Below are 27,714 nucleotides of genomic sequence, written 5' to 3'. Positions count from 1 at the left end.
CTTTGCAGACCGCAGTGATCTGGCAGGAACATAGATCTGCAGTAGCTAGTGGAGATACAATGGTGCAGACCAGCTGGTGGTCTTGTAGGCGAGGAGCATAGCTTTGAACTTTATTCAGGCGTCAACAGGGAGACAGTTTTGATTCATATGAGCCCGGATCAACATTCAAATATAATTTTTAATTAATTACTTGCATATGGGAAGAAAAATAAGTGTTGAGCTCGTATTTATAATAAATCCTAATAGACGTGGCAGTAGTGGTACGTTAATTCAGATGCGCTTCCACCTATGGCCTGCAGTCGCACTAATGTAAACTCTGACGTTTGCAGAAGTACCGCGAACGGCTGTAGAAGAAGAGATTCCGGCACAGCCAATCAGAAACGCGTTTACTAGTCGCGAGCAGCAACAATAAAACACACGCTCACATATTAGTGAATGGAGGGATAAAATATGAATCTCGGGTAAGTGTGTACTGATGAATTTATACATAGAATTAAATCTGTATGAATATTTGTTTAAGCATTTTTAACATTGAACTGTCACTTGTTAAGGCTGGTTTTGTAACATTTAATAAATCATGTGATATTTAAAGAAAGCATTGGGCAGTGGTGCTTGTAAACTCGTGTGAAACATTTATCCTGAGCTGTTGTATTACCTCACAGAAAGTACTGTGGTGGTACCATACCGCATGTATTAGGTTGTAATATGCTCACACTTTTACCATGGTGTTCAATGAATACAGTAGTCACAAACAATGGCATTTTAATGATGCTACAAGGATGCATGGTACTAACATGGTTTGTAGTAGTAAGTTCTTACACCCATGCCCATTGGTTTGTTTTGCAGTGATGGTCTGTTATTTGAGCTGGAAAATGGAAAGGCCAGGCTTGTGTTGGCTAAATATGGTAAGAGCATAAACATCACTTCATCTCGTATGCCTTTTTCATGTATTACAACAATATGCATTTTTATTATGTGGTAATATGCCCCAATTCGAGCCTTGGTGCAGTATAAGAAGCAACACAAAAAAAACACATTTACAAATGTGTTACTGTATGCAGGGACAATACAATAAGAACAAAATATGTAAGGTGTGTTTATGTTAGCCTTTATTTGAAATACAAAATGTATTGTGCATTAAGTTTATCAGTTTATTGTTCCATACTAAATCAGAAAGAGCTTTATAGACAATTATGATCACACACACACACACACAGACACACAGACACACAGACACACAGACACACAGACAGACACACACACCGACAGACACACACACACACCGACACACACACACTGAAACACACACACCCAATATATAAATATATGTGTTATTGTGTCTGGATGTTCTGGTGCTGGACATAGGGCAACAACGTGCTGGAAAGGTGTAAAACTTTCCTGTGGCCCAGTGGTTAGAGCTTTGAAATGTTTTATAAGCAGCTGCATACCACATTCTTTCCACAAACATCCAAAATGAAATGATAAAATGTCAAAAACAAATAATTATGGGAGTTATGTTGTTAGTAAAAGAAATCAAAAACGAAGGACACTTTAAAATGGACAGCTGTTATTGAGGCTTTTGGCGATAATGTAATTGTTTTACCCGTAATTGCAATCCCGATTAGTTTTTAAATGATTTGTGCAGCTCTAATCCTTACCGTCCATTGTAGTTACCTGATGTCTGGTTAGGTAGGTGAATCAAACCAGACAGTTACAGATGAACACAGGACAAATTCAATGATGAGTATAACGGTTTCAGCAAACTATCTATACAATATGTGTAAAGTAAATTAAAACTATCCTCAGCTCTACTTCTAATTGTTCTTTTCATTGAATGTACAAATGTGTCTGTAAGGATGTACAGACTTGCTAAAATTGCTTTTTGTGGAGGGGTACCAACCAATGCACAATTTCATCTCTGAAATAACTTGAAACTGACAAAAGTAATTGGCATCCACCCATGTTTATTCCATATTTAATAGAAATACTTTGCTTTAGATTTTTTATTCAACATAATATTGTAAATATTAAAACAACTGAAAATTTCCAATAGCTTTTAATTTCATCACTCTTCAGGAGGAATGAAGCATTATTTCAATGAGCTGTAAGGGTACCAACAAATTTGAGCACGTCTGTATGTATGTTTTGTTATATTACTAGATCTTTGATGTAAAAAATTACTTCTGGGGCTTGAGAGTATAGAGCATATGCATGGGAGGTCACCGCACACTTCATGTCACGTGAAGTCAAGCAAGCAAGCAACCTGAGTGACAGAAAGACTGGATGCAGTAGCGTTTACCGCTATCTGTACTATATTTAAAACAGGAACAGCTTTGTGATTGATTCTACAAACAGATTGAGCACAAAATCTGAGATTTTATTTTTAAAGACTGCGGCAAGACAGAAAAAAGTGAATGTATCGCTGCAGTTTGCTGAAACAAATGGAATACTGAAACGTGGAACTGCCCTTACCTTCACATGCTCTGAGTGGGTCTCGAACCAGCGATCGGTCTGGCATTGGAGACGGATGCTCTAACAAGGAGGCTAAAGACAACAGCCTCCAGCATCTGTCCTTAGAGCACCTCTTGAGTACGGGGAGTGAGGTTTACTTACACAGCTCTAACTCTAGCTGGGCTCTGTTACACTAGCATATTGTATTCTGAAAACAGTTCTGTGAATTTGTACTGTAACTTACGATCACATGTTGTATAGGTGCTGAATCCAAGTCCTTGAATCATCAAAAGTCCTTAAAGTCCTCTTGTCAGGTAAGCATTATATACATTATCGATAAATTATCGCATTATCTGTATTGAACAAAGAATATGCGTAAATGTTTTAAACATTTCATCCAAATACTAGTTTAGTGTCATTTCATTTCAGCCGTGCTTGTACTACACGTTATGCATAAGTGCATACATTTGTTTTATGTATATGACACATATTTTGATCCAAAGTGATGTATCCAGGCTACATTTTATCACTATGTGTTAAGGTAAAACCTTAACATAAAATGTGAACACGATTCTTTAAACGTCCTGAGAGTACCTCTGTTTGTTTTGTGTTACTTGTATGTGATGTAAATTGCTAACATTACTTTACTTTTCTTTATTACTGGTCCCTCCAAAGAAAAAATCTCTAAGAATCATCAACTCAAAACAAGGTCCAACTCAACCAGAAAAGCTTGAACAGGACAAAGAGTTCAAAGACAAACCAACTACCAGTTATGTAAGACAGAATATCACACATGAACCCAGAAAGATCAAAAATAAGAGCTGGTCAGAAAGCAGCTCCAGCAGAGCTAACAGAGTCCTCTCAGATATAAAAGAAAATTATTCTCATACGGTCACAAAGCAGAAAGAGAGTTTAGTGTGTTTAACACAGCAGCAGTTTCAACAGATACTGAGCACCATCAACAAAACTACTGCAAATGACCCACAAACCCGTAAAGGTGAGCTCATTCAGTAGTAAGGCATGAGGTCTCAATGTATAATTTAACCACCTTATTTATAACATTCTCAAGAGCAATATTTTTCTCAGAACCTGTGACCAGCTTAGAAGAAAACTTCCATACCTCTACAACGGCTGAAGAGTTACCTCTTAATGGCAGTAGTCCTATACAAAGAGTGGCAGAAGTAAAGAAAAACATAGAGTAAGAAATTCGCCTTTCTGTTGTTATGAAGATGGTGCACCTGTGAGCAATGCAATAATTGACAAAATGTGTTTTGCATGTGAAATTGATAGAGCATCAGACTTCATAAACCATTTCAAGAACTTTGTGTTGTTGACAGGTTATTCAAATTTTGCAACGGCAAAATCTATTCCCAAACTACTGCAAAAAAGCTGAAAGGACATTACTTTATAATTTCATCATGTCATGTAGCATTAAAGAAATCATTTATTCCACAATTAAATTCCAATATTGTTTACGTGCCCTGTTCCAAATCTGTATTTTTTATTGTGGCAGATGAATGATATACAATAAAAGTCAATGGGGATCAAAATCTAAAAGTTTTTTAAAACAATTGTAATGTTCTGCAGAAGAAATCTATACAGGTTTGAGTAAATTATGACAAACCTTTTAGTTTTTAGGCAAACTATGGCTTTTTGCCCTCTAGAGGCTTATAAATTAAACTGCATGGTTAAAGTGTTGCATTTCTTTTTCTGACCGAACTGTGACATGCACATGTCTCTCTATGTTGTAAGGCGTCTCTCAAATGAGCAGCAGTCCGGGCTGTTTAGTACATTCGGAGAGCGAGAAAGAGAGAGGGATGCGCTGGAGGCCCAAAGAACTGAATGGAGGAGAGAGCTCGGTACAGTTGTGTGGACTCTAACAAGACATTCAATTATAATGAGGGTGGTGTCGACGCTCTCATTGACAAGGCCAAAGGTTTTATGACATTAGATGAAATGAAAGGCTGTGGTGATATACGTTTTTTTGCTTTTACTTTACAGATGAGCAAATGGCTTTAAAGAGGAAACAGAAAGCTAACGTGAAGTCAAATGATAAATCATGTGAAGGAAGGTTTAAAAACACAGTAAGCAAGAATTCTACAATCCACTTATGTATTGCCAATGCTCGATATTCCCCTTTTATGGAAGTCATTGTTTGACACTAGTAAAAGCATGATATACTAATGTATTCTTCTGTCTAGTAATATACATATCATATACATTCTAGTCAGTTTTTTTAATAGGGGAGATGTCATTATAAAATAAATGTGATGTGAATGTGTAAGACAATCTAATTTATTTCATAATGACCTATTTAAAATTCTTATCATCCAACAAAGGTTAGATTTTTTTCAAGAAAAGATCCAAAGGCTTAACGATGGAAATCTATTTTCATAGCCTTCCTTGATCATATTATACAACCTTAATAATTTTGAGCACAACTGCATTATGACTGAGATGTTCCTGTATGCCGTTACAGATGGATGATTGTGGGACAGCACAAACACCTGCTGAAATAGAAAGTTCAAACACCAAAGCTCAAATCCATAGACATAGGCAGCTGCCTGCTGCCATCCGTTCAGCCTTCATATTGGGGGTGAAGTTTTGAAGCACTCTACTTAATGCATGAAACCCTGTCTCAGTAAACACATCAGTTTACCGTTCCAATCTTCATGCATCTACAATGTTGAAAACATTACCAGTTCTGGGGTGTTAACATTAGGGCATCTTGTTTACTAATATTTTTTATTTGAGATATTAGTACGCGTGTTAAAACTATAGAATCATAGATATGTAACTATTAGTACATATATAGTAACTAATTATGTTGTGCTTACAAACTTCTAAAATAACTCAAATCTATGTGATGCTTGTACAGGAAGCTGCCCCTATGGAGAATGACGTTAGCGCTCAAAGAGCAGAGCGACAGAGACGGTGGTTACAGGAACTGGATCAGCAGAGAGAGGAGGACAAACTACGTCGACAACGCGAGAAAGAAATCAACAGCCATGTAAATTGCCTTGCCCCTCAATTAGTTTTTTACTGTTACTGTAGGCGAGGACCAAGCAGCTTGCTGAAATGTCCTAACATATTAGACGGCCATGCTCAAGTTATTTGTAACATACAGATTTAAAAGCATAATTGGCATGATAAAATAGTTTTTACATGGCCAAAGCTCAGAAACATTCAACAAACATATGTATACAAATATAGGCACGGTAGAAGCATCTGTGTATACACAAATATAAACAGAAAAAAAGCAAAGTACTAATAGAAATTCTTGGTAACAGTGATAGGATCCTGTCTTACAGTGTTTTGTTTATATCCCAGTTGTGGTTCTGTAGCGCTGTTTATTCTTTTATCGTGGCAGGACTTGACATATCTTGCAGGCTGGTTTAAGTTTATTGGGTTTTCTCCTTGTCCTTTATTGAGTTAAAGTCTTTGTGGAAGTTTGTTAGTTGTGTGTTCGATTTGGATTGGGTTGTAGTTGTTAGTTGTAGTTCTAAATGTAGTTCCGAGTTCTCAGTTGGATGATGGGCTTTTCTCTGGCTTTAGCTTTTGATAGCTTAAGGCTTTGTGATGGAGGGTCTCCGTTTCACATTTTTTAAGGTATGCATGGAATTGAATAGCTCATTTTTGTATCGGATTTACACTTAAACAGGTTTGTACTATGTTTAACATTTCGATGTAAGAGCCACAGTGTTAAGATTTTCCTCTAAACGCTTTATCTATTCATTACATCACCCATCATAATGCATATGTACAGTACATGCACTGTGTGCTATATCGGATGAAATTCTCTGTTACTACAGCCTGAGGATATGGAGCGGTGGGAAGTTCATTTTGATTCTCTTCATCGGGGCAAAGCAATGGCATCGGCGCACAGGGAACCTGACATCAGCAGCAGTCTTTCTCACCGGTCTGTCTCTGGAGTGCTGTCGACAGCTTGGGAGGGCATAAGCCTGTTTGGAGGGGAGAGTCTGGGCAGAGCCAGTGTTGATACTGTTCAAGGAAATCAACAGAGAACCAGGTTGGTTAGATGAGAACTTCTAAATGTAAGGCCACCTTATTTTTCTTTTACAGTTTTGCTCTAGTAAAACAGCAGTTTAGATACCCTTGTCACGAAACCAATCTGCAAAAAAGATTGTCCCAACCATGCTCCTTGTTTGCCATTTCAGCCCAAATTTTTGCAAGATTTTCGAACGATTTGCATGATGTAGGGTATCGTAATAATTTGTAAATGGCAGAGGCTGTCAGGTGAGAGATTTCACCACTTCGTCCTGTAGAGTTTGTCATAAACACAATTTCAGTTGTTGTATACTATGATACACGTCCCGACAGCAAGACTGGTATGTTTAAGCTTTTCCGAGTTCTCCCTAGCTTCCGTCACAGCCAATAGAAGAATCTGCTCCTCCATGCACAGCTTTCAAACATGGCAAAACGAAAGAGAAACAATGATATTTGTTTCACTATGTGGAATAATGCATTGAAGATTTGTGAAGCTATGGGAAATATTATGGCGTTTCCTCACAAAAATAAAAAAATATTAGCAGATGTGGTTTGCAACCTGGTGAGTATTTGGAAAATCAAAGTAATAATCGACAGGCAGTACTAGTGACTTCCACAAACAAGAGTGTAAACAAACGGTGGCTCTTGATGCAATCACGTACATGGTACAAGACGAAAAGATTAATCTGCGGCAAGCAACGTACAGTCTTCTTGAGCTCAACAACAATTTAATATTCAAAATCGCTAAATCTTTTTTATTTTAAGGCATATTATTCTGTTACATTTATCTGACTCAAGACATAAGTGCTTCTGCTCCTCCAGTGATTATCTTATTTTAAGGATGTTTAGATAATTGTATTGGAAAACAAGACAAAACACCAAACTGATAATTTAGAGTATTTATAGGGAAGTTTCCCCTTGGTCATAGTATTGAACTTTACCTTACCCTGTGAGTACAACTCTGACTATAAAGTGTCATCATGTTTTTCCAAACATACATTTGTATATATACGGTGCATCAGGAAAGTATTCACAGCGCTTCACTTTTTCCACGTTTTGTAACAGCCTTATTCCAAAATGGATTTAATTCATTATTTTCCTCAAAATTCTACAAACAATACCCTATAATGACAATGTGAAAAGTTTTTTTAATGTTTGCAAATGTATTAAAAATAAAAACGAAAAAAGCACATGCCAGAGCCGAACTACAGCCCACAGGAAGGACAAATCTGTCCAAGGGGCCGCGTCGTGTCCGAGTGCCACGCTCTCCAAGGAACCTGACCCTGAAGGCAATGCTGAAGCAGTCTCATATGCATCCACCGAAGTGGAACTACTGCCGCTGGGACGCCATATATCCCAGGAGCCACTGAAAAGTTTTCAGGGGGACCGCCGGTCACTGCCTGAGAAGTGACAGGCAGCGCAGCACTTACACCAGCTGGGACGAAAACTTACACGCCTTGGAAGGGAGCCTTAGTCGGTCCCGATATTTCCACGTTTTTACATTTTGCTCATGCAGGTGATGCAGATCCTAGTGTCAAGGTTAGGTTTCTTAAAATGTAATTCCTCCTATTATTTTAGCCATCTTCGCACCATGACAGCCTTGCTGGATCCTGCTCAGATTGAAGAACGTGAACACAGGAGACTCAAACAGCTTGAGCACCAGGTAGGATTCAAACTCCAGGGTAAACCACCTGAAGTCACTGCTCTACATACTTAACTATACAGCAGATATTTGAAAGTGTTCATATGTGATGTACAGCAAGCAATTGAGGCTCAGGTAGAAGAACGCAGACGTCAAAGAGAGAAAGAAGAGGCCACTCGACGGGCACATGAAGAAGAGGAGGAGAGGAGAGTAGAGAAAGAGAGAGAGCGACTCCAGCAACAGTTTCTAAAGGACACAGAACGACAGAGACACAAAGGGGTAAAAACACAAATGCATGAACCAGGTGTATAAATACCCAATGCAGAATATAAACTACCTACTGTATGGGCCTATGACCCCTGAAAATAAAATTAATACATGCAAAAAGTTTCATCGAAAACAAACTAAATTATAATAACCTTAATTTTAGTGCGTAATTGCTGGTATTGGTAGTCATAGTTTCTATGATCAGCCTAGACTGTAAACAGCTAAATCTAAATTCAGATTTCTTACTGTATTTGCACATCTTTTGATCGCAGGAGTTGCAGTTACGTAAAACTGAGGAGCTGTATCTGAGCATTCAGAGAGCCCAAGAGGAGGCATGTAAAGACAAACACCTCCAGAGAATCAAAGACTTGTCAAGAAAAGGCCACAATGTGTCCAAACTACTGCGCAGCCTGGATGGAGACTCTTTATCTCAGGGTATGGTGGAAATAAAGGTTTTCTTTTAATATGCTTAATTTCTATAATATCATGACAGTCTAATGTTTTAGCCTTCAGTGGTCAAGATGCACCTAATACATCGACAGGTTTAATATCATCTGAGGTTAAAATCGAGAGAGTGGAACCTTCTACAGCACCATCTCCAAGAAAAGACACTGCTGTTCAGACAGGTAAAAAAAAATGTAAAAGAGAATATTTAGCAATACTTTGTTTATCAATTATTAAGTGAAGTGCTTTTACTCTAGTCATATTGACACCTACTTTCACCAAAAATTCTCTCAAAACAATTCCTGATAGTTTAATGTCCTTACCAGACATCTACGTTTTAAAGCAACACATGCAGTGCATCCGGAAAGTATTCACAGCGCTTAACTATTTCCACATTTGCGTCGGTGCACAGCCATTTTCAGATCTCTACAGAGATGTTCAATTGGAAGATGAACCGTCGCCCCAGTGTGAGGTCCAGAGCGCTCTGGAGCAGGTTTTCAACAAGGATGTCTCTGTACATTGCTGCACTCATCTTTCCCTCGATCAGGATTAGTCGCCCAGTTCCTGCTGCTGAAAAACATCCCCACAGCATTCACTGCAGGGATGATTTAGGCCAGGTGAAAAGCGGTGCCTGGTTTCCTCCAGACATGATGCTTACCATTCAAGGCCAAAGAGTTCAATCTTTGTTTCATCAGACCAGAGAATTTTGTTTCTCATGGTCTGGGAGTCCTTCTTGTGTCTTTTGGCAAACTCCAGATGGGCTGTCATGTGCCTTTTACTGAGGAGTGGCTTCTGTTTGGCCACTCTGCCATACAGGCCTGATTGGTGGAGTGCTGCAGAGATTGTTGTTCTTCAGAGTGACCATCGGGTTATTGTCCATCTCCCTGACTTTGGGCCTTCTCCCCCGATCGCTCAGTTTGGCCGGGGGACCAGCGCTAGGAAGAGTCCTGATGGTTCCAAACTTCTTTCATTTACGGATGATGGAGGCCACTGTGCTCATTGGGACCTTCAATGTTGCAGAAATGTTTCTGTACCCTTCCCCAGATCTGTGCCTCGATACAATCCTGTCTCGGCGGTCTACAGAGAATTCCTTGGACTTCATGGCTTGGTTTGTGCTCTGACATACAGAAAAGGGTGGCTTGCCCACTTCAGGTTGGTGAAGAGTTCCTGCCTCAAGTGGAGGAGTTTAAGTATCTTGGGGTCTTGTTCACGAGTGAGGGAAGGATGGAACGGGAGATTGACAGACGGATCGGTGCAGCTTCTGCAGTAATGCGGTCGATGTACCGGTCTGTCGTGGTGAAGAAAGAGCTGAGCCGCAAGGCAAAGCTCTCAATTTACCAGTCAATCTACGTTCCTACTCTCACCTATGGCCATGAGCTTTGGGTCATGACCGAAAGGACAAGATCCCGGATACAGGCGGCCGAAATGAGCTTCCTCCGCAGGGTGGCCGGGCGGTCCCTTAGAGATAGGGTGAGAAGCTCGGTCACCCGGGAGGAGCTCGGAGTAGAGCCGCTGCTCCTCCACATCGAGAGGGGTCAGTTGAGGTGGCTTGGGCATCTGTTCCGGATGCCCACCGGATGCCTACACCGAAGGTATTCCAGGCCCGTCCGACCGGGAGGAGACCCCGGGGAAGACCTAGGACACGCTGGTGGGACTATGTCTCCCGGCTGGCCTGGGAACGCCTCGGTGTCCCCCCGGAAGAGCTAGAGGAAGTTTCTAGGGTGAGGGATGTCTGGGCATCTCTGCTTAGACTGCTGCCCGCGCGACCCGGCCCCGGATAAGCGGAAGAAAAAATGGATGGAGTTCATTTTGGACTAAGTCTGGATAACATGACAAAATGTGGAAAAAGTGAAGCGCTGTGAATACTTTCCGGATGCACTGTATTGCACTCTGTAATTATGTCTTCCTTCGTAAATATGATCAAAAAAGACTTTGAAATGTATTTGTCTAACCTGCATTGCTCTCTAGGATATCAAGCCACAATATGGAAGAATTTTGTTATGAAATATCCAAAAATCACTTACACAGCGTGATATATTTCATGCAGTTGTGTACTTACATTATCCCAAATGTTCCCAAGAATGTGCAAATCCAGATAAATTCCCATTTAAAATAATAGCTCGTCCCTTGTATTTGTCACATATCAGTGATTTAATATCCAGTGCTCCGCAATATCCCCAGTTTCTGGTTGGAGAAACTATGGCAACACGCTAATGCAGAAGTGGTTATACAGCATCTGGGACACAACATCTGTTGTTCTGTTATTATGGATCACGATTACTTTTTGGCGAGTAAAGGAAACCCCCAAAAAGCTTGAACGGAGTTTACTTTTTAAACGACGACTGTATGACCTTTTTAAACACGTAAAACTGTACAGCATTACACTACCAAATCAATTGACAAAGTCCAATATCATTCACGTGCTGACATAGCATTACATTCCACATTTCATTATGATTACATAAAATACAAATCATCACCTCGTCCGTGAACTTGACGAGATCTCCATACGGCTTTTGGATGGTGAAAAAAACATGTCCCATAATTCCACTCTCCTACATAACGTCATTTAGCTTCGCCTTTTGTACTTTTTGGTATCTCCCTTTGACAAGATTGACATCTCCGAGTCTTCTCCAGTAATACCCGATGATGGTGGAGAATAAATTATCTAACAATAATCATTAATACAGATTCTCCTCTTCAAATTCTCTGGGAATTTTGGAAAATAATCATTGGCTTTGACCTTTTGCAGAGGCGAGCCATTTGCTCGAGACGGATGCAGTTTGTGACCCAGGAAGAAAGTCTCCCAACGCTGCAGTAACATGCATGGATGCTTCAAACACATTTACCTCTAAGAATTCGAAAAGCAGAGTTGAGAAACTGCCAGAGAGACGTTATGGCACTGTGCCCATAGAGGCTGAAGCCGATTCTTATAAGCCTTATGCACGGACCTGCAGGAACCACAAACAGCAGCCCACAAAAAAGCCTGAGTGGAACACGCAGAGGCCCAGTAAAGCTTTCGTCCCGGCGTCTGAGCGATACCCTGAGATTCTGCAGCGCCACAGACAGCAGAACAGGAAACACAGACAGATAGAGCTCATGACACTGGTGGAGAAAAACACTGTCTCACGAACACCTCAGCAAGATCCTTTGCCTCCCCCTGTCAATAACAACCAAAGTTTAACAGCACAAAGACGTATAAATCCACAAAAACAGGTGCAGCTTTAATACACTGTTTAACATCAATTGATTAAACGCATACCTGGGTGCAAAAAATTGCTGGTCAGTGTGTAATATTATTTATTTTCTTTAAAGAGAGAAACCAAGCTGCAAGAATCAGTCTTATCAGCTGAAAGGTAAGTCCTTAAAGGGGTCATATGACATGGCCAATACGAACATTATTGTGTGTATTTGGGGTTTACGGTTGAAGAAAGCACACCATTTTTCACATATCATACATTACTGTTGCTCCTCTGCCTCTCCTTTCTGAAACGCCTCAATTTTAAGGGTCCATTTCACATTTCGTGTCTTCTGCGCACGCAGAATTGTTATTTTAAATGTTGACTTGGCACAAAGACAAGTACCAACCAATCGGCTTCACCTTTTGTGAACCAATATAGAAAAGCTCAGTGAAGATGGAGACAAACATGATCACAGCTGTGTAATTGCAAGCTATTTTCAGTACATATAATACACATATCCTTAGTTAATACCTCATTTAATGAGGCCAGGAAAACGCAAGCTCCCAAATGATTTGAAAAAAAAGGAGAAAGAGACACTGCTCGTGTTTTCGGTATAGGTTTTAGAAGCAAAATGTGAACGGCCCCTCGCAAAGCTCATCATTCAGCGCGGTGTGTTGAGATTGGCAAGCTACCCAATGTGTTGTGATTGGCTGAAATGGTGGAAATGTTACATCCCAAATTATTTAATAGATATTGAAAACATGCAAGATGTGGTAAGAAGCAACACACTGTCCTTGCAAAGTTGTATTTGCCCCATTTTAGAAACAGCCTTTGTGCGCACACTCGAATTCAGGGGTTGGACTGTTAAGGAACAGTGTTGTAAATAAACTAGAGCTGTCAACGTTAACCCATGCGATTTTTTTTTTCAGATTACCGCGTTAAACATATGTAACGCCATTAACGCAACATCGTTTTTTCTATAAATGAACATTCTCTCAGGCGCACTTGTGGCCGGGATGCATAGAACATACTTTGACAAGATGTTAAGTACATGGAATCGTGAGTACGCGACCACTGTATGGTGTCAAGCGGTGGGGCTACTGTCAGACCACCGCTTTCATTCAGAAATTTACTCCAGGGTGATACGTGCTGTGTCTCTTACATTCCAAAAATGCTCCACACTGCCGACATGTTTGCTGCATTAAAACGTCTCTCTGTACGCTGGTTGCTGCTTGATCATATCACATAACTTTTTTTTGCTGTTTTCGGTTGCCGAACATTCGGTGCATCCCTACTCTCGACAGAACAACTGTAAAGTGTTTGAAAACGTATTTTCTGTACAGAAGGGCACACCTATTATGATGGGTTTGATTTGTAGAATATATTTAAGACATCAGTTGCAAAGACTACAATATTAGAATGTTGGCTTTCATTCATAAAACGATGCTGTTAAAGAAATGGGTTGTTTCTACTTTATAATAATTTCACATTTATCTCCAAATTAATGTAAAAGTATGTTTAAAAACATAATTGCTGTGTGTGACTAATTAGACAATTTTTGAATCGATTGACAGCACTAAAATAAACATATTGTGAAATTAAACATACACTATTTATTTTGTTTAACATGTGTTGGATTGATCGCAGTTAATCACGGTGCGATAAATCACAGTAGAATTTTTTATCTATTGACAAGCCTAAAATAAACATTAACCACTGATTTCTAATTGGGTCCTCTTTTGGAAGTGCAAGCAAGTAGTTTTGCCGTGTGAAATTTTATTTTTCTGGTGGCGGCAACAACACTACAGCAGAATTAGTTATGCCTTCCTTCTTTGGATATACATTTGGGTGGTGTTTTGTCAAGCTTCCCACACCCTGATGTAGATTTGTGGGAGCATGTTTAAAAGAGGCATTTTAGGCATGTCTGAATGAACCTCCGCTTTTAAATAGAACACATCTTTTGGTTTTGGACTTCAATTTTTTGAAATTTTACGTGTCTAATATACCATATGCATGAACAACTTGTAACACACTGGATGTGCTCCTGTTTGTCCAGTAGACCATTATCCCCCGTTCCTGCAGGGAAGAACCGTCTACAGCAGCCATCCCAGCTGTCCTCTAGGCAAATGATGGACAACATGGGGCGCCCTCCCTCATTAGACTATGTGCCCTATGTACGGACAGATGAGGTTTACCACATGGACCCCATGGCTTCACTTTCCAGACCTTCCACACAAGAAACCCAGCAGAGAGTCAACATAGGTGATCATTCTACAGCCAACAGTGCAGTCAAACATGACATTCAAATCAATAGTTAAATGTATATTGCAGTTGTCAAAGATACCTCTTCATGAACCGATTCATTGTTTGATTTGCAGCAAGAAGCAGGCAGGTAACACCTCTGGTCCAACATGACCCCTCACATCCTAAAAGCACTGAAAGACAACAAGCCATCCTAAAGGGTCTGTCTGAGCTAAGACAGGTAATGCTCCAGCCCTCAAATCAAATCTCTGTTTTCCTGTTAACAATGCCATGTTTACCCGTCTGACAGATTCAGTGGCCACTTTATTTGCTTAAAAACATATATATGTTTCCACACAAACATTTCGTTTATCAATATGTTTGCGAGTTGTGTCTCCAATGTTATTCTACCTCAGTTTATGAATATGAAAATGTTAAATTATTAAACGTGACACTGCCTGTGAAAACCCAGCTAGTTATTATTTCTACAGAAAATCTTCCAACATAATGTGAAGAGCATTCTGTGAAAATACAACCCTCATTATCTTTAATATTGACTAAGGCCATGTCAAAGATGGAAATCATAGTGACTTTTAAATCGAACTTTGATGAAGTTTTGATGAATGAGGTTTTTATAGACGAGGCCCATTAGTCCAGCAGCTAAGAATTTTGTGGTACAACCAAAAGTAGTTTGCAATCTGAATTTATTGCAGACATCTACTTGACAACAGGGTTTTGTTGCTTTTCTTTGTGAGATGTTCACAAAACAAACATTTCAGACTAGATGAATGAATTGCATGAATTAACTTAATGACTTTTAGTCAGACCAGATGAATGAATTGTTCTCTAAGAAATTGAAAAGCATTTTAGTGTGCGATTAGGTTGGCATAACCCTAATGCGGAGTTAGAATTGATTTAGTTTCCATCTGTAGGAAACACTGTATATGGTTATATTATATATTAATGTTATGATTTTTTTCCTGTTACAGGGTCTGCTGCTGAAACAAAGAGAGCTAGAAACCAGTTTAAACCCTCTACTTCAAAAACAACACTTTCCACCTTTTCGGCCCATGTGAGGCAAAGCTGCTTTAACACTATCCCTGAAATCAGCACTTTATAACATCAAACAGTAAGCTCTTAAAATGAATTTAAGTTGGACTCTAAGAGCTTTAAAATAAGTTTATATTGGCATTACTAACTGATGTTAATGTAGGTAATGAAAATGTTCATTACTTTGGCAGTGATTTTATAATTGTGTAATTGTGGTACCTGGTGATTTGGTTTTGGATTGGATTTGAGTAATCTTGAAGTTTTAAATTCTGGCTGGACTATGAATTTTATATAGTTTTCCAATATTTACATGTGAATAAAAAGTATTTAACATCAACGCAAATGCATACATAGTATGAGTCTTTTTCTTATTTTTTTCATTTTGGTTCAACACACATATAAGCAACATAGACAAACCACTAAGATGATAACAGATAGACAACTTTAAATGTCATTCATGTTTTAATGTAAGTTTCCAGCGTTATTATAAAAATAAAATTAAAACCAGGGCCCTACAGAGACTCTTGGCTGTAGTGTTGTGAAAAAATAACCAATATTATTAGTCTAACCACCAAGCTTGCAAAATACAAATATAATGTTCTCCAAAAAAAACTTTTTAAATTATTCTTTAAGCTTGTTGTAAAAACCTGGAAATGTTAGCTATTCTCGCTTTGTACAAAAAGAAAGCCTTTCACAACTATATGAAAACTATCTACATGCTTTCAATCATTCACCAGCCACTGAAACCTCCCCTGTTGTTATGAAAACCGTTTCCTTGGAATCCAGGATTTCCATGCCAAGTCTGGAGAAACTGAGCTGTCTGCATCTGCTGTAAATCAATGCCACGCTGTGCACCCCAAAAGCCCGATGCTGATTGTTGAGTTAAACTGTTCCATGCCATTTGCATGTTAGGATTTGGCAAGAGTCCTCCCAAGACTGGTACAGCTCCAAGGTTGTTGGGAACATTGCAGTTCAGCAGACGATGTCCCAGTCCAATAGCACCATTAGGGGATATAAATCTAGGGCAGTTCACAACCATGGATCTGTGTGGTGTCTGAATTAAGCTACCTCCCTGCAACGCAATTTGACTCAATGAATTAAAACGATCCATGCCGAATCCGGAATTGCCAGTTCTGAGAGGGAAGCTACTTCTCCCATGTTTGTTTTTCTTGGGTGGATCAGAAGAACTGGTGTTGCTTTGAACTGTCACGGCTCTTTCTTTGGAGTCTTGGTCACTTTGGCTCCCGCTATTCGTTGTGCCTGACCAAGTGTCCGTGGAACAGTTGACAACGCTAGAGTTCTCCCAAGGTTTGAAATTGTGAGACACACTGCTGATGTTCTCAGCTGCTATGAAGGACATGGCCATAGGTGTTGGTTTGCTCCTGCAAGCTGTTTCTTCTTCCACCTCAGCGTTGACTTCAACAGGAGACGAAGCAGAAGCCGCAATTTCTTCATTTCCATAAACAGAAGAGCAGCTCGACTGAGCACCAGTAAATTCTGTGACGCCTGATTCCAGAACAGGGCTGGGCTCACCAGAGTCGCCAGCTGACTGGATCTGGCTTTCGGTATGAGAGCCAAGTGTCTCAAAGGCAGTACTGGACAAAACTTTGTTCTGAGAGGAGTACAGAGGATAGGTTTCGGTCAAATCTTGACTCAAAAAGCTCTGATGAGGACAGACTCTTAAGGAATGTTGTGCCGTTTCACCTGCATCAGATTTCCCTTGCATCCTGGATGCCTTGAACTGGGAAATTGCTACGCTGAGAGCCTTGAAATCTAAATTCTCTTCCGTCTCACTGGTTGCTGATGGCAAAGATTGGTCCTGAACAGAGGATTCAGAGACACAAGAGTACAACTCGGTCTTCAGAAATAGGTGCTGTTCTGTATCAACTTGGATTTTCTCAGGTGGTACAGATACTCTCGTAGAGTCCTTGGAGGAGTCTCTGGGCATGCTATCTTCTATCACTACACAAGGGGACAAAAGAAGTCACAGGCCATCAGAAATAGTCATTTTGTCTTAAACAACAAATGCAAAATTACAGGACCAAAATGGGTTCGTGTGAAAGTTTTACAAACTCCAGAAAACTTAACCTTTTAAAAACAGAATATTGCACAAGCAAATATAGTCTAGGTATGTCTAACAATTTTCCAGGTGCTTTTAGCATTCTCACTGGGTGCTTCAAATGAAGCCCATGTTTTAGAACAGTCACCCTTTCAAAAAGGAATGACCTCCAGGCACATTGTACAGGATGTTAAAGGGGAAGTTCATTCCAAAATCAAATGAGTTTTTACTCGACCACATGACGTTAAACGTGTTTTGAGACCTCCTCTCCTCTGGTTTGTCAGTCTATGGTGCCCGTTCACAAGGGCACTTCGACGCATGCACGTTCTTTAAAAGTCTTTATACAAGACAATCTTTAAGCAAAATGTATTATTACAGGGTGCGTTTGCTTTTAAAGTTGCGCATCGGGGGTTGTTAGTCAGAACGCCGGCATTTGCCTCCACTGAATGCACACCAAAGACTGACTATAACTATTATAAGAATATATCTATTAAAGTAGTTATTTTGGTTTGTTTTTCGTACTGCCGTCGCTTCAAAAAAGTTTTACTGAGCCACTATGAGCGGACAAACCAATTTAACGATGTCTTTAGTACTTTTCTGGACCTTGACACCAACTATAACCATTATGTCCATGAGGACGCCTGGAAATCTCTCGTTTGTCATCTTAATATCTTCAGTCAATGCATTGAATAAATTAATCTCTTTTATATTACACATGTGTTGGTTACAAAACAAATCATTTGAAAAACATACAGTGGGCTTAATTGTAACCTCCCATAAATTTAAATTTAACACTGATGAGCCAAAACTTTATGACCAACCCCCTAGCATGCTCTCTGGCCTCCACATGCTGCTACAAAATGTGGAGAGAATGCTACATGACCTCCTGAAGCTGTCCTGTGGCATCTGGCACCAAAACTTTGGCAGCAGATCCTTTAGGTTGTGATGTGAGGCCACCACGAATTTTACTTGTTAGTCCAACACAGATGCTATGTTTAATTAATACAGCTTCAACACTTTGTCATGTTCCTCAAACCATTCCTGAACAATGTGCGCAGTGTTGAAGATTGCATTATCCTGCTAAAATAGGAGAACTCCACTGTCATGAAGGGTCATACCCGATCTCCAACAGTCTCCAACATCCTTTCATCAATTTGTGTGGTTTGAGAAATTAACCAAATCTGGTATGATTATGATATTATGACTAGTAACATTGTGAGGCAAATGTTAAAGTTATGGTTTCATAACTATTTATCAGATAAAGTTCATTGTGTCTAAGTTGAGAATTTTATTTCAACAGAGCAAAAACGGAATCCCTCAAGGATCTATTTTAGCATCGATTTTATTTTTTGTATGAATGATTTAGGGAATGGGATTACCTCAATTTAAATTAATCTCTATGCCGATGACACAGTTTAAAGAGTGCGTTACTGTATAAATAACAGAGCCTTAGCGCTTTGGCAAGAATCTTTTCGTTCATTGCAATTGTCATTGATTAACTTAAAATTAATTCAAACAAAAAAACCTAAATATATGATTTCTTTTCTCGTAGTAGTATCAAATTATTTTAACATTATAAAGAGAGTATATAGACAGAGAAAATTTTTAAAAATACTTGGGTACATGGCTGGATGATATGACTAGATCTTCTACCAAATTGTTTTTAAAAATCCCAAGAGTATATACAGAGTTTGGTAAAACTGCCTTTGCTTTTAATGTACTTTTTTGTGAAATGAACAGCCGAGCATCTTAATGTTGGAACATCTCCCATCACTGAATATTAAAAACAAATGTATGGACTAAGTTGAATGAAACATGTGAATGTGTTTAAATAACTAATTTGATTTTATGCAATAATTGTTTGATGTGTCTGAAGTTGTTTTGTGTGTATCATTTTGAGCTGACATTTGGCCGGGAATCCCTCTAAGAATATTTTTAAATCTCAATTGGACTATCCTGGTAAAATAACACACAATATCAAAATTATGTTTTGGCTCATCAGTGTACTTTACAAATTTTACTCTATTTTCATAAATATAAATCAATCAGATCTGGGCTCAAGGAATACACTTATCCAGCTATAAATAAACAATTACAACCCCCCAATATAAACAATGTCTGGAAATTAAGATTAATCAAAATAAATTTATTGAAATAATCTGTATATACATAAACACAGAATACATTTTATTTTGTTTGATACGGTACAAAAAGGTAAATAGGTTTCAGTATTGGGTTTATTGGTTATTTCTGTTGTGGTTTTAGGTTGAAACAGTTATTAACGTACAATTGTTACCATCAATACGGCTATTGGTTCCAAAATAATAGTATAGCATCTGAATCTATCCTATTTAGGTTTTACACAAATTAAGATTTGCAAAACACTAGATTCAGGTAAAATTGTCAGCCATCTGGATCTAAAACACATGCTTTAAACTAAATCGTATGAATGATAATCTGCACTTTGGTGATAACTGGTTCAACCTGTCACAACTGCTAATACGTTTTACAAATGATGATATGATGAACATATTATGTTGTTTGTTGTGTTGTTTGTGACATATCCACTTTAAAAACTAAAACGACAGACATGGATTTTTACTGGTATTGCTGATACTGAGAAAGAAATATGGTAAAGATAAGATGGTAAGACTTTTAAGGCTTTTGAGTCTGGAGGGAAACAGCATCAGGAGTAAGAGTTACAGAAAACTATCTGAGGAAAAAAACGTTGTTTTTTTATTGTTAGTAAGGTGAACAGTTTTCAATTTTGAATTTAACATCTTTTTCATCAGCTGTTTTTTCTGTGTGTAACAATGTGTTACGTAAAAAAAGTTAATAACTACAATTCATTTTACTTTGATTGGATAAGTAAAAGTAAACACAGTGTTAAACATGTTTTAAAGCCAGTAATAAATATTAATGATAGTACATTTTCTCAGATCACCATTGGAAGATACCAGTAAATTTTGGACTTTGTTACACTTCTGAAATAATTAACAAGTGTTCATTTGTAGAGATATTACAGAGTTCTTTTTTACAGTCTGTTTGTCCTTCAGCCCTCAAATGAAGAGGCTTTACACATCAAGCGTCTGTTGTCTTTTTTCTTTCCTCTGTATGATCTTATAGTTCTATCATGGTGCTCCGCCTCTGTATGTTTGTCTTAAAACTATTCAGCTTCTATTTTCTTAGTTTTTTTTCAATCCTCTTATTTTCAACAACTTTCTTCAAAGTTAACATCATTTTTATGGGCTCTTTTCTATGAAAAATAATAACAATCAGCAAATCAGATGGGATTCATTTTTCAGCAGTCAAGTCATGTTGTTCAATGGTTTTACTATAGACTCACTCACATGATGTTGGAGCACAAGTAGAGGAAATCTCAGCAGATGGGATCCTCTCCACATTTTCACTGATGCCATCGGTTAAACTGCTTATTATGGACTTTATATCATCCACATTGGCAATTGAGATACCACTGCTTGAGTAGTGAGGGAACATCTCAAATCGACAGCCTGTTGAGCAGGATTTAAGCAAAAACATCAGTTTATTATTGTCCCCCTAAGATGTAAACTATACAAAGACGGAACAATGTGCTGCTAGCTGTTATGTGCAGAAAATTATCTGACCAGTGTCATTTAAGCAGGTGTCCTGTAATATCACACCTGATATTTCTGTACAATGTATATGAGGTCAGTGTAAATGTTTTATGTTGGTTCTGGGCACTTTCAGTGTACGCCAAAAATACTACTGCCTTCATTTGTCTTCACATTGATATGTTGCCAGAGTAGCTAGACTGGAAAAACACTACACCTTAAATGAATTTTCAACCCATTTTCCAAGAGGATAAAATCACCTGTCAGGAATATCAGGTGCCGTTGTCTGATGAATCTTGCTTGTAGATCTACTAGACATTCCAGGTCAGGTGCTCTGCGTGATGGAGCATCACAGGAGTGATACGACAGGATTTCAACTATGTGTCTCTTCTCGTAAGCAGTTAGAATCTCATACAAACTCAGTGCCTCGCATGTGACTCTAAATGTGAGACAAAGCAAACAAATCATGCTCACGTTGAAGATCTTACAGAGCTTTCCATCCAAAATTCTAAAGGAGATGGCTGTGTTCAACCTGACCGCACCTGCTTTTCTCTCTGAGTTTCTTGTGAGATTTAAAGTGTATCCTCCATCTCCAGGGGCTCTGCGGAGAGTTGAGCTGCTCAAGGTACTCAAGGATGTCTCTAAGTTTCTCTAAAAACACAAACGTAGCTTGACTTAAATGTGCATTTAATATGAAAAACCATTTCAAGAATTGTACCCTATTTCGATTTCTTGATAGCTGACAACAGTGTTAGACAGATGTTACCTGCTGTGATGACATCAGGGTTCAGGACATTTTCATCTGAAACAATGAAACCTCCAGACTGGAAGAGTTCATTATAGGTGTGGTTTTGAATGTCACTACGGTTATCAACACCAGCAAAGCTCACAGATGGATGCTTCTTCAAGGAGACTAAAGCAGGTATCTGTGAGTACGAAACAAGTGTGCATAAAACATAAAATTCAGAGTGTGCCAATGAAATCAATTGAGCAGTGCTGGACTGTGATTTACCTTATGAACCTGTGCAGCGATATCCATATTCTGAATGATGACCAGCAGTTTATCTGGACCAATGCTTTTTTCAAGGAAGCCATGAGGACTAGACTCCATATTCCCTAGCTTCTTCAAATATTCCTGTAACATAAGTCAAAACAAGACAAGGTTAAGATCTCCACTCAGTTGGTCTATTAAACTCAATAAATGTAATTGACTGAAACATCTAATAAAAAACCTAAAGCTTGTTGTAGGACAACAAACAAGAAACCTGTGGCAATTCTCCTCGCATTTCAGGTTATCGACTATTTAAAATCGTAAGGATCAAAATCAATATCTCTCACCCTACCTAAGTTTTAGTGGATTTTGCTCCACACATTTAGAACAAGAAACATCTTTAAAAAAAATATTAGCGATGATAAAATGTTTAGACATTTTTATAGATTACACTGATATACTGTACTTCCAACTCATGACCATTTGGCGGCGACTGTGCATAATTATTAGCTTTTAGCTGTGTGTTTAATATCTTTGGTTCACAATTCATGCGGTACGGCATGTGACATCGAACAATGCAAACTCTGCTGATATAAGGTGCACAAAAACGATTCTTCACTGAAGCAGAAGTAAAAAAGAGAATTGTACCTTTATTTCCCAACAGACATCACTCTCCTCCTCATCCTGGGAATGTAGGTAGAAGTAAATAGCGTTCTTCTGCACTCCTTTAATGATCTCCACCAGGTTACTGATCACCTCTGGCTGCAACCGATCGATGATGCTGCTGATGGCAGAATGCGTGTGTTCTATCGAAACATCTTCACTCTTCACCGCAGTGCTCACCGTGTGCTCCTCCACAGCGGCTGACCCCTCTGGGGTTGAACTGCTATCCAAATCACACAACCTGGGAAGGGTGTTAACTTCGGGTATCTCTTGTGTCACACCATTCCCATCTAAATCCCTCACTTTATGAGGTAGATGGTGAACATCTGGATGAGGTGGACTTGACTGAGGGTGTGGTTGTGTCACTGGGGCAGGTGGAGTGCTAGTAGTAGGGGACTGGCTGGGTTTAGGGGGTGAAGATGATGAAACGCAAGAATACAGAATGTTGGGGAACGACACAGGAGTATTTGAAGAAACTTCTTTAGCAGAGGAAGAAGACACATCTTCTAAAGCTGTGTTGTGCAGTTTCATATCTTGCGAGTCTATGAACAACATGAGACTGTCATGGAAGGAGCTGATGTAGTTATTGATAGGAAGCGGGGTGTTGAAGTCGGAGATGTATTCAGACAGAGGCGGAACGGGTCTCTGGGGGGGTTCCCGAGGGCTCTGAGTGCTTGAGCAGGAAACGTAATAAATGTGTTTGTCCTTCAAAAGCTCTTCAACCATAGTGGAAAAGCCAGAGATCAACTCATCGACTATGTGGTCTACAGCATTCAACTGTGGCCCAGCATCTGCAGGACTGTCAGAAAATATGGCTGCAGCAGAGGACTCGATCTCTTCCGCTGTCTGCACATCTATGTCAGCTAAAATGTTGCTGCTGTCGGGCTGGTAGGGTGGTGAAAGATCCTTTGAGTCTGGTGTGGTGTGTGTAGAGACTGTTGGGCTCTGAAGGAAACGTGGATCTTCAGGATATTCCATCTTTCTCTGGGAATATCTCTCTGTTTTAAGACCTAAACAGAAAAGAAAAAACGCTTCCATAGTTTAAACAATGACAATTCCCTGTTTTAAACAATGTTTTGGCACAAAACAGAGGCAATTGTTCCTTACAGTCATCATCAGAATCCCATTATGTTTACATAGGTTCAACCCTTTTGTTGGGAATGACTGTAAATATTGCCTATAAAAATATATCTTTGTTATTTGAATGTCACTGGCCTTTTGTAAAACATTTTTTTAAAACATTAGGAATGCAAGGACTAGGGTTGCAAAGATAATTTAAAAGAAATACTTGATAGAGAGGGAAATGTTATTGTTATTACATTCTGTCAGGCTTATGTTTACGTTCTGGATTACTTCAGGATTAAGGTAGAAAATGGTTATCATAGATCTACTGAAATCTTCTGAACTACTTTGTTTTACCTGTGATGGGTATTAGTACCCATGGGATTGACTTTTCCCCGAGCAGGTTGATACCACGCTGCTGTCCACCAGAATCGGAGCATGGGCTGAACGCTTCTAAACTACTCAAGCTTCCAGAGGTCTCCTGAAACAGCACAACAACTCATAAACGCTCCCGTATGTCATTATTACTTACTCTCTTCCCTGGAACTCATTAACAGACATTTTCAGGAAACTACTGACCACTCTTTTCCTGTCAGTGGTTCCAAATTGTGACATGATTGTAGGTAAATGATGGGTGAACTATTCTTTAAATTAAGTTTGCAACTGGTGAGTTTGCTTTAAACAGACTAATAAGACTCTACCTCAAGACAGTCAGTCCTCTCTGGTCCATCATCAGCGAATGGTCTTCTCAGGTCAATGTCACGGTCAATGGGGAGGCCGAGTCGTAACATGCTGTCAAACAGTGTAGAATCAGAAATGTCTTTCGCCTCTATGTCGTCTCTGTTTCTGGGTAACCCTGTTGTGCCTTGGGTCAGGTTGTCTATCAACTTAATGACCTCCAGCGCCCCCTGAGCCTTTTCCCTGCGCAGATCTGTGTCGAGACTCGTCTTTCCTAAACTGTCTAGAATCTCCATGATTTTCAGCGCACCCTGAGTTTTGTCCTTCCTGAGGTCCGTGTCCTGAAGGCCGACAGTGTTCAGAACATTTGCTATAGATGGACTGAATGGCCTCTCTGCTGATAAAGAGAAAAGATCATATGAACAAAACCCCAGCACAAGCGTAAGCGACCCATTAATTTAAAACGTCATCAAACACGGCACTTCTTGAGTACTACTCAACCAAGAGGTGAAGTAGTAAATTATTTTTGGGAGAAGTAACACTTAAGACCATTCCTTTTACCTTCTCTGAACTCCTCAAGTTCATTTCTCTGACGCTTTGAGTTTCCTTCGTGAGCATCCTCTTCCATCTTCCTCTTTAGCACACAGGCATCCTCCACTGCCGCTGGACTTATTTCACCTGCACAAGATAGCTTTCCCTTCGAGTGCCTCCTCATCTGAATGAGTTTCAAAAGCTCTTTCACTTTCTCTGGGTCATTGTGAGGGTCCCATTCCACAGTGTTCAGTTCGGTCTGAACTCGGAACTCCTCTACTTTCTTCTTCACTCTCTCCAGAATCATTGTGAACACGGCTGGGTTGTAGATGTATGGCCGCATGAAGCTTTCCCAGTTGGACTTCTTTTTGGGAGCGGGGAACACAGTTTCCCTGATGTCCAATGTAGTTTTGTAGTCCGTCCTAATGCGCTGAAGGACTTTGCCTTCCTGGAGGTTTTTCAGGTAGTCATAAATATGCTGCTCAACGGCAGTGCTGGGGTCAGCGGGAGGGTTGCTTCGAGCTTTACCCAGGGCGTAGTGGAGGGAAGAGATGAAGGAATCATGCTGGGGGATGATGGGATCATGCAGCTCAGAGGACAATGGTCTGCAGACATCAGGGAGATTTTTCGCTTATGGGTGACAAATATTGACACGTTATTGACATGTTATTGACAAATAATGACAAAATGTGTAAGGTTCTACATTGCTGTGGCTCTTCAATAAATAGTTCACCCAAAAATGACAATTGTCATGGTCTACTTGGCCTTGTGCCGTTCCAGTTAAAAAGAAAACTATGCCACACAAACTCAAGTGAAAACGACAACACAATACTCACAGTTTTTTATCAGGTCACGCTCCTCACTGTATATGAAAAGAGCATGTATAGATGATGCTTTCCAACTGCCTTGTCGCTCTGTAAAATAAAATATGTTTAAGGTGTTTTCAAATTGTAAAATGTATTGTCATTCTCGCCAATAGTAGAATTTTGTCCTACCGCTTGAGTTGGCCATCTGGTTGGCAGAGAGCAGAAAGAGAAAACCCCTGTTGTTTAGCATATTCACCAACACCTACGCATACAAGACAACGATCAGCTCCTGCATAGACGGCTAAAGCGTTGGCTATGAATCAGAATTGGAAGACAATAGTCACCCACCAGCCCCTCTTCCTCTAGTTTCAGTAGTAATGCATTCAAACTCTTGAGAGACTTGTCTTTCTCCACCACTTCAAACATACTGCAGTACACGCCACTCTTACAGACTATAAGACAAAGCAGAGAATGATTAAGCAGACAACATCTCAACCCTATGAGCATCTTTAGGCCACTGTGAAAAAAAAACGTTGCTTTGACTGTATATTATCTCGGAAATGGGTACGTTCCAACAGGGACAAATCATAGGAGCCAATGTAGCTTCTGTTACCTTAACATCCCAACTATATTGCATTTTTAAAGGGAGCCATGTTTAGTTTTTTTGGTACTCGACATAAGGTTTGCATGATTCGATTATAAAAAGCTTTATATTTCACGTGTATTTTTTACCTTTATTTTTTACAAAATTTTCAGAAAACAGCCTGAGTTCGAAGTTGATTTCTAAGGCTGTTTAGAGTCTTCGAACTCTTGGTCTTGGTCAGTCGCTCTGAGTGTTTAGTTCTTTAGATATTAAGAGTAAAAATAGCCGGCTTTCCACTATCAAGCCGGAAACGGCATGCTATTGCGTGCCAGGGACAGTAGTGTTTCCATAGTCACTTTCAGGGATTGCTTTAGCGGGGCTTACTCAGGGCTAATGGACAGGGTTTTTGGTCCGCCAAATACTGGATTAAAAGACAAGCTTTATGAACTGTGGAGAGTTGCTGAAGGAGTCTGCATTCCAAAGGAGGAGAACTCCAAGATAGATAGACAATTTTTCGCATTATCTCCATGTTGTGTGTTGAAGCAAAGATCTTCTAAAGTGCTGTCTCTAACCTGCTGTGTACCTTCCTCTCAAAGAATACGTTTATCGACACATCAGTTCAGATTTATGGATGACCTCACAGTCACCACAGAGTCAGTCCCAGGCTGCCGGTGGATTTTAAAGGGTCTCGAAAAGCTAATGAGGTGGGCACGGATGCGTTTCAAACCGGCTAAGTCGAGATCAATGGTGCTGAGAAGAGAAAGTCCCCTGAGGGACGCAGCATCCATTCAGTCAACCTGCACTGAGCTGGACAGATGGCTGAAGTCAGTGGACCGGTCTGGATTGCCAGGGAAGTTCATAGCTTGGCTATACCAGCAGGAACTCTTCCCAAGATCCTGTGGCCACTCCTCGTCTACGAAGTGCCAATCTCGACTGTGGAAACCTTAGAGAGGAATATCAGCATCCACCTCAGAAATGGATGGGGCTTCCAAAAAGTCTAAGTAGCATCGCACTCTATGGGCACGGCAACAAACTGCAACTGCCACTCAAGTCCTTGGAAGAGGATTTAAAGGTCAAGTCAAGTCAGCTTTATTTATATAGCGCTTTTTACAATTTTCATTGTTACAAAGCAGCTGTACAAGAAAACATTGACTACAAGCAAAACATATAAGGTTATGGTAGTCAAAACACAGGTCAAATATCAGACAGACTATAAATTCATATATGCAGTCTTAATTAAATAAAACTATAAAATTCTAGCAGCCCCCCGGTAAAGGTAACGAGAGCCAGGGAAGTGATGCAGTATAGAGGAATGGCTGGGATTGAAGTTAGGACTGGTTGGAAGTGGAAGGCTGAGGGGGCTGTTCAACAAGCAGAGGCAAGATTAAATCACAGCAGCCGGGTGGGAGTGTTAGCAAGAGACAGGGCTGGACTGGGTTTCTTTTCAACTCCCCACATTGACA

General features: G+C 39.7%; 2 protein-coding genes across 6 annotated transcripts in view; one reads left to right on the top strand and one right to left on the bottom strand.

Moving 5' to 3' along the window:
• Nucleotides 1–333: 333 nt before the first annotated feature.
• Nucleotides 334–15,631, top strand: ccdc66 (coiled-coil domain containing 66). 5 transcript variants are annotated; one of them, XM_079470742.1, is made up of 20 exons: nt 377–461; nt 847–905; nt 2,713–2,765; nt 3,127–3,225; nt 3,388–3,448; nt 3,538–3,649; nt 4,204–4,310; nt 4,453–4,535; nt 4,931–5,047; nt 5,330–5,461; nt 6,264–6,481; nt 8,038–8,122; nt 8,219–8,380; nt 8,641–8,803; nt 8,875–8,994; nt 11,565–12,028; nt 12,128–12,168; nt 14,051–14,256; nt 14,373–14,476; nt 15,225–15,631. In XM_079470742.1, the coding sequence occupies exons 1-20, from the start codon at nt 451–453 to the stop codon at nt 15,309–15,311; spliced, it is 2,484 nt and encodes an 827-aa protein (XP_079326868.1). In that variant the 5' UTR covers nt 377–450; the 3' UTR covers nt 15,312–15,631. The 5 variants fall into 5 exon arrangements, with proteins under 5 accessions (XP_079326864.1, XP_079326867.1, XP_079326865.1 ...); XM_079470738.1 differs by having other exon boundaries at nt 334–461; nt 3,127–3,448; XM_079470741.1 differs by having other exon boundaries at nt 337–461; nt 3,127–3,448; nt 8,911–8,994; nt 14,054–14,256.
• Nucleotides 15,632–15,669: 38 nt separating this feature from the next.
• The window catches only part of tasora (transcription activation suppressor a), a 43,620-nt gene continuing 31,575 nt past the window's right edge, over nt 15,670–27,714 (bottom strand). Inside the window, exons 11-23 of the mRNA XM_079471147.1 lie at nt 26,017–26,120; nt 25,858–25,930; nt 25,699–25,776; nt 24,893–25,492; nt 24,355–24,728; nt 24,011–24,134; nt 22,577–23,601; nt 21,950–22,072; nt 21,704–21,863; nt 21,480–21,588; nt 21,198–21,376; nt 20,695–20,856; nt 15,670–17,247 (exon numbers count right to left, since the gene is read on the bottom strand). Of these exons, the coding sequence (XP_079327273.1) occupies nt 16,016–17,247; nt 20,695–20,856; nt 21,198–21,376; nt 21,480–21,588; nt 21,704–21,863; nt 21,950–22,072; nt 22,577–23,601; nt 24,011–24,134; nt 24,355–24,728; nt 24,893–25,492; nt 25,699–25,776; nt 25,858–25,930; nt 26,017–26,120 (4,343 nt within the window). The 3' untranslated portion in view covers nt 15,670–16,015. The remainder of the gene's footprint in view (nt 17,248–20,694; nt 20,857–21,197; nt 21,377–21,479; nt 21,589–21,703; nt 21,864–21,949; nt 22,073–22,576; nt 23,602–24,010; nt 24,135–24,354; nt 24,729–24,892; nt 25,493–25,698; nt 25,777–25,857; nt 25,931–26,016; nt 26,121–27,714) is intronic.

This window comes from Barbatula barbatula (assembly GCF_947034865.1).
Source record: "Barbatula barbatula genome assembly, chromosome: 13".
NCBI classification, from domain to species: Eukaryota; Metazoa; Chordata; class Actinopteri; order Cypriniformes; family Nemacheilidae; genus Barbatula; species Barbatula barbatula.
This window is presented reverse-complemented; position numbering and strand designations above follow the sequence as displayed.